Below are 7,581 nucleotides of genomic sequence, written 5' to 3' on the forward strand. Positions count from 1 at the left end.
TCCGGCTTTTGATTGGCTGAGATAGAGCACTCTCAGCCAATCAGCGGCTGCGGAGGGAGGCCACTGATTGGCTGAGAGTGCTCTATCTCAGCCAATCATTAGCCGGGCAGTCATTTGACATGTTATTTTAAAGATGTAATTGCCGCAGCTGCTGCCCGCCCGCTACGGCGCTGAACACAGTGGACACTGATGATCATTCTGGTCACTGCCGCCCGCCCCAGCACTGCGCCCGCCCCACCGATTGCGACGGTTCTTATGTCCCGCTGGTCCGACCCCTGGGGCCGGGTCCGATACGCACGGGACCGAGCACCGGACCCGACGCCATGTCATGAAGAAACGATTTGGTCCGATTTAACTGGCCGATTGATCGCAATCGGCCGAAATCGGCTCGATGTATGCCCACCTTAAGTCTTCCATCAATACTAATATTAGAAAAAATTATTTTAAAAAGGTATCATCACAATGGTAGATGGTTCTGGTCACATCCTGTGTCACATTTTGTTCTCTCTCCCTGCAACTAGCATTTACCATCTGGGAGCACTGACAGTTTTGTCCTTACCTATGGAGGACACGACACCAATTGTGGTCTCTCAACCATAAACATCCCAAATGCATATACGTGCTTTATCAATTTCAATAACTGCCCTGGATGTATTCCAATATTAGACACACTGTTTCTATCTAATAAACAATGTGACGGCTGGTATTGAAACATTATTTATACCTGGGACATTTTGTTTCCAGTTACTAACCTTGAGACTGCAGGCAAGAAAAAAAACTCATCTGTACTTGTACATATTATTTACAGATCAAACAAATACAAAGTGTCTAAGAACCTACTCTGTACAACATTAATAGTGTTTGAACTTAGCTCTTTGGGGTACATTTATAAAATAACTACCCCTCTGAGAAATGTCTTAATCATTTATGTCACATGTTTGTTTGTTTGTTTGTCAAGTATTTGTGGGTCTAAAGTTATTTCAATAAACATATTCAAAGTTACATTTTAGCACTACTAATAATTACGAGGGATCACCCCAACCACTACCGTCATAGTGACTAGCATGTCTGAACCAAGCTGGGAGTTATTACGTGTCTGGAACTTTGACGGTTCTACATATATTCTTTTAACAATAGGGATTACATATATCATTTCTTCAAAAGAGTGCCCCGTCAAAAAGAGTATTTTCTTCGTTGAAGGTCGACAGGCCTTACGTCTACACGGACAAAAGGGTTAATATGCCTAAGGTCGACAGGTGTTTTTCACCCCGAATGTCGACATATAGGACACGGACACCGTGTCTGCTCGCCATGTTTCGGGCACACTATTATATTCTCCCTCCACACCCTAGTGGATGGAAGGGCATAAAATACAATCTGTTGGCACATGACGGCTCAATAAAACGTTAAAAACCCATGTCGATCTTTTGACTGTCGACCTTCCCAATGTTGATCTAATGCTTGTTATCGACCTTTTGACCCTGTCAACCTTAGCCATGTCGACCTTAACCCCTTCAGTGGTATGGTTTTTGTTAGGGAGCGCTCCCCACAGGGCAGATATTTTTTGGGGGTGAGCGCTCCCTAAAGAAAAAAACGTTGCTGGGTGTCCCGGGGCCGGGCAGCACTGCTGTGCACTAGATCAGCAGCTGCCCCCTGCAACCCGGCTGTGTACGGCGTGACGTTAGCAAGGTCACGCCGCACACAGCCAGGAGGAAGGAGCCGGGGCCGGGCAGCCGCAGCAGCTGAAACTGAGCTTATCGCTCAGTGGCGCTGTTTGGCGCCAAGGAGGGGGAGACACTGGCAATTCTGGCAATGGTTTTTCATATTTCACTGTCCACGTGGACATAGAGGGAGAATATAATGGTGTGCCTGAGGCATGGCAAACAAAGCACTCCTTAAGTTGAGACAGTAAATTGTCCAAAACTTGGACAATTATTTTGTAATAGTGTAGATTAAATAATGCACTGCAAAAATAATATACCTGTAAGAAAATATAACATTGGATGTAATGATAATTTCTGAAAAAATGTTTCAGTACAAACAGAAATGTGATTAACACACAAGTAATTTGGGTAATCTAAATTGCATAACAGTGTTACTTACTCAAAAACTGAGCTGTCATTCTGGTCCCCCCAGATAAGAATTTCTGTGATGGAACGAATGGTTTCCACTAGCAAATTGCGGTTAAGGTCTGTGACTGTGGTGTTTTTTGTTAGAACATGATACATATACCTAGGGAACAAGAATACAAAAGTTAGAGAGCACAAAACAGAAGAGTGACAAGATAGATGTCAAGGTACTTATGGTTCTTTCAGTGGATCGTCAACTAAAAGATCTATTGTTCCCTGCCAAATGGTTATTGGTGGGGATACAAACCTTGAAAAGAGATAGTACCAATGGATCAACTTATAACTGTCTCTTTACAGGCTGTGTTTGAAAAATGACAGGAGCCGATTGGAGAAGAAATAAAAGTACCAGCCAAACTTTGATACATCAAAGTCAACTACTATGGGCAGTATTCAATGCTTTTTGCGAGCTGTGACAGCGAGCAGTGCTGACTGCTCGCTGTCACAGCTCGCACTATTCAACTGAGCCCCCCCCCCCCCCCCCCCCTGCACACGCCATTTCTACCTCGCTGGGTTTTTACAAGATGGCATGTGCGGCTGCCAAAACAGCAAGGCCAGTGGCTAAATGCAGCGGGCTCCCTGCACTAGCCATGAACCTTGGCCGTCTGGCAGAATCCTCGCTGTCCTCTGATTAAATATGGTGAGCGGGGGTTTAACGGCGAGGGTCGCTTGTTTTCACCGTCCATCCGCCTCGCCGGCCGCATTGAATACGGCTCTATATGTAGGAGTATAAACTCATCAAGAAAGTAAGTCTGCCTATGTATTAAAGTTACCACGGTAATTACTACAAACTCGTTTTTTTTAAACATGCTTCATCAATTTCCTGTTTTACGGTCTTTACACAAGATATGAACATTTTTATTTTGCTATTTAAACATTTTTCATAGCATTGTTTTCACAATGACAGATACCAGTCGCATCTGTTGAGGCAAGGCATTAATATCTTATGTGCTACATATAATCACAGGAAAATAACTCAATGCCTAATCCCATACATGGTTACAAATGTAAATTTACTCACTACACATTACTATTTACTGTTGTATTTTCTATGTCCTGGTCCTGTCACACTGCAAAACATGGTTTATTCTAACTAGTCTGCAATCAGAGGAGAGGACTACAAAGTACAACCGGCCCTGACGTGTCACAGCAAACATACTGGGAGAGCTACTACTGATTATTATCTAGGATCACAACAGCGTAGTAAATACAGAATGCTGACAGACTTAAGTTGTCACATGGACACAACATGCAGTGCACAATTTATTCATTATTTGGATGTTTTAGGAGATCTAAACTTCTGGATTTTCATGAGATTTATAAATAAACTTTGGCATAATGGAAACAATTGCATTGAAAGAAAAGTTATCTGATCACATTGCTTATGTTCTGCATATCCACAAAGTAAACAATTCAAACTGGTCAAGTTTGCGACTACCTTGAATCCCTTATGATCGGACAGTCAATGCATCCATAGACACACAAAGACACACGTGTACAAGACAGAAAAATGAGCTTTTCCACCATCACTGATCCTGGCTAAACCTTCTCAATAAGCAGAATGTAAAACAAAACAATTGTGGCTCAAACAGCTTTGACTACTACAACTATTAGCGCTGCCAACTGCAGCATATCAGTGTCATTGGGGTTTATACACACTGGCGTTAATATTACACATTCAGTGCAACTAATAATGGAAACAAATGACCTGTACACACACTTTCCTTCGTGTGGTGTCAGTTTCAACATTGCCTGCAGCTTCCCACAAGCCTTACTACACTGTAAGAGGCAACGTATTACAATGCCAGTGTGCACAAGCCCTCAGTAATCCAAGAAGGCTATCAAATTTTGATGAGAAACCCAGAAACCAGATTCCTGTGATGCAGACAGTGGCAGGTATTCAATCTGTGGGCGAGTGGTGACAGAGCTTCCTGCTCGCTGTCACCACTCACCCTGTCAGTATTCAACGCAGCCCCGTCATATGCCAATTTCCCCTCGCTCCATTTTTTGAGCGAGGGAGAATTGGCGTATGCGGCTTCAGAAGCAGTGAGACTCGCGGCTAAATACAGCGAGTTTTCTGCAGTAGCCGCGGGTCTCGCTGTTTTGGGGAATTCTCGCCGTTCTGTGGCGGCGAGGATTTCCCCAGAATGTTGAATAGGGCGAACGTCTGGAGAGGGGGTTAAACAGCGAGGATCGCTGGTTTTCTGCAATCCTCGCTGTTTAACCCCCTCGCCGGCCGCATTGAATACCTGCCAATGAAGTACCTCTTGATAAAGAGATTTTGTTAGATAGTAAAATAAAAATTTAGATTTAACCTAAATAATGTAATAATAAATGGAAATATGAATAGAATAAAAATAGCCGCAGATGCATATATAGTACGGTCTTTGGCAAACTGTCAGGCTGAAAATGTGCACCTTGAAAACAGCAAAATATCATTTGTACGCTGTGCGAATAGATGTGTACGTCTAGCAAAGACTTCGCAGCCAAGCAAAAATTACCAAATTCTATCCTTAGTGGCTCACCGTCTAATGATTTTTCCACTGGGTACCAGCCACTGGATGCCAGTATCCTGAGACTTACTAGGCAGCTGCAATAAAAACAATCATATCCGTCCTGGAGCTTACGTCACACACCATCCCCTAAAACACTTGGGCACACAATCTCCACTACGGCTCCTGGTTATGCTAGATTCTCCAGATATCAACATCATTATAAGATGTCTGTGATCCCAGTGCCAGCTACTTGGAACTATAGGAGGTAATGGAAAATCGGTACTTGTGAGTTATCCGGGCTGCCGATTTCTAAATCGTGTCGGATCGGGCACATCGCATCGCATGCGACCATCGGATGCGATGCGATGCGATGACCCGATTTTTCCATAGGAATCAATGTTAAAATGGACTGAGTCCATTTTAACATGGAATTCAATGGGAAAAAGGGGTCCTTTTCATACCCCTACTATCCAAGTGGGCATGGAGTTGGATATAAACCTGTGGCGAGCGTAGCGAGCCACCGAGCCCGAAGCGTGGCGAGCGTAGCGAGCCCCGCGAGGGGACACAGAATACCGTTCGCTCGCCACGCTTCGGGCTCGGTGGCTCGCTACGCTCGCCACAGGTTTATATCCAACTCCATGCCCACTTGGATAGTAGGGGTATGAAAAGGACCCCTTTTTCCCATTGAATTCCATGTTAAAATGGACTCAGTCTATTTTAACATTGATTCCTATGGAAAAATCGGGTCATCGCATCCGATGGTCGCATGCGATGCGATGCGATATCGCATCGCATCTGATTGTATGCCTTAACTTAAGGCATACAATCAAAAAATCGGCAGCCCAGATAACTCACAAGTACCGGAAAATCTAACCCTAATGGCACACTGGATACAGTAACACATGTCCATCAGGTGGCAGTTACCCAAGGCAGTTGGTAAAGTGGGGCAGCATATTAGCCAGTAAGACCGTAGATAAACCACTGACATTCTAGGTGCCTACATTAAAAAAAGAGGGCCCGGAGCGCGACAGGATGGATTGTAAATGAGAGCCATGCAGAATACAGTTAGGTCCCCCCGCTGTTGGGTGACCAACTCATCCCTTTAATCCAGGACACATATTAATTACACAGTTTCTGTGGCAGTTTAAAACCAGGTGAAAGCCAGCCACAGACAACTTTAACATTTACCAGATTATGAGGAATCAGAACAGATATTAATCTATATTACAATTTTATATTATCTCCTTTGAAAGTATATTATGCGGAAGGCCATCAATGTAACTCATCAAGTACCACCGCTATTTCTGCAATCAGAGGTACACAGTGACAAGTACCCTTCTATCACCATCTGCAGGAGCCAAACTTCATTTGGCAACAAATCGTCACAAAACAATAAAGTGAGCTGTGAACGGTTTTGGCATTATAGGGAAGTAACTACTACAATGGTGCTTGCTGCTAACCAGACTCCTGTACAGCTGTCACTCACTACATGTGTCCTGTTACTGTATTGTCAGGAACTGAGGCATGTCCCTGCTCCACAGTATATACAATGTGCAGAGTTCCTGATACTGTGTAAGTGGCAGCTGGCAGTGCTATGTGACTGTGCCTATCCTGGAGGAGCTCATTACACCACAACTAGAGAGCACTGGCTGTCAGACCTGGGGCATATGGGGCAGCTGGAACACGCCCCTGAGGGTAAAAGGGCAGACAGTGGGGGTGACACTGGAGTTAAGTGACCTCCCAACCTGGGGTCAGTGGGAGGAACAGGCCGGTGTCTTGTCAGTGTGGCAGTGGGATCAGGGGCACATACGCTGTACGGTGTGACCCGGCGCGGACCATGGACTTACTTCAGCCGGTCCAGGGAGTGGACGCTGGAGCCTGACCGACCGGAGCCGCTCACCCAGCTTTTCGACCTCCCGAACATCGTTGAGTAGCGATCCCGGTCAGTTCATCTTCGGAAGTCGATAAGGACAATTCTGTGCAAGACCACAGTCCCCCCACCCCCCCTCTGCCGGGAACACGGCGGCCGGGGCACAGAGAGAGCTGCGTATCGGGGGGCTGCTGGGACATGTAGTCACTCACAGTCACAACATGGGGTTACCTGACTGCAACGGACTGCAAATCCCGGCATGCAGTGCGAGAGGGATCATGACGCTCTTATTACCATTGTGACGACACCGCTAGCAGACGAGGTCAGACTCAGGCGGCGCAGTTACACAGTGACAGCAGGATAGATAGTACTACTAGTAGTCACAGGAGTTGCCGGCTACTGAGTTGCTGTATACCAGAGATGGGGTGGGGAACCTTCGGCCCTCCAGCTGTTGTTGAACTACACATCCCAGCATGCCCTGCTACAGTTTTGCTATTTGCCCTTGCTAAAACTGTTGCAAGGAATGCTGGGATATGTAGTTTGACAACAACTGGAGGGCCGAAGGTTCCCCATCCCTGCAGTGTATACATACAGTACACTGCTTGCTCCGCACTGGCTGATCCCATCCTCACGTGTGTGTCATGTTTGGAAAATCCCTTCTGTGCAGAGCAGGGGACACCAAAACATGACCGTGTGCTCACACACCAACATTAGCACACAGGAGTGGGTGCCTGTGAACAATTTATTGTACAATGGCAAAGCTGCATATAGCTTTAAACTAGGTTGATTTGCTCATAAGAACATATTTATATCCCATATCTATTGATTTTCTTTGTAATGTAAAGAGATTGTTCTTCCTACTGATGCTTCCTGGTGAAGCGAACGCTTTCCATAGCTGTGGTTATACAGGTAAGCGATTTACTCCAAAAGGTAGTATGGATGGTGTAATGGTTAGAATTACTGCCTCACAGTGCTGAGGTCATGGGTTTGATCCCCACCATGGCTCTAACTGTGCGGAGTTTGTATATTCTCCCCGTACTTGTGTGGGTTTCCGCCGGGTACTCCGGTTTCTTCCCACAATCCAAAAATA

The 7,581-nt window shown here is 45.4% G+C and overlaps 1 protein-coding gene across 1 annotated transcript in view; it reads right to left on the bottom strand.

Annotated features, from left to right (window-relative positions):
• Positions 1–6,732, bottom strand: part of CLEC16A (C-type lectin domain containing 16A) — a 311,322-nt gene extending 304,590 nt beyond the window's left edge. Inside the window, exons 1-2 of the mRNA XM_083153350.1 lie at positions 6,469–6,732; positions 2,104–2,232 (exon numbers count right to left, since the gene is read on the bottom strand). Of these exons, the coding sequence (XP_083009476.1) occupies positions 2,104–2,232; positions 6,469–6,545 (206 nt within the window). The 5' untranslated portion in view covers positions 6,546–6,732. The remainder of the gene's footprint in view (positions 1–2,103; positions 2,233–6,468) is intronic.
• Between the last annotated feature and the right edge of the window lie 849 nt (positions 6,733–7,581).

Source organism: Crinia signifera, chromosome 7, assembly GCF_055691185.1.
Source record: "Crinia signifera chromosome 7, ASM5569118v1, whole genome shotgun sequence".
NCBI lineage: Eukaryota > Metazoa > Chordata > Amphibia > Anura > Myobatrachidae > Crinia > Crinia signifera.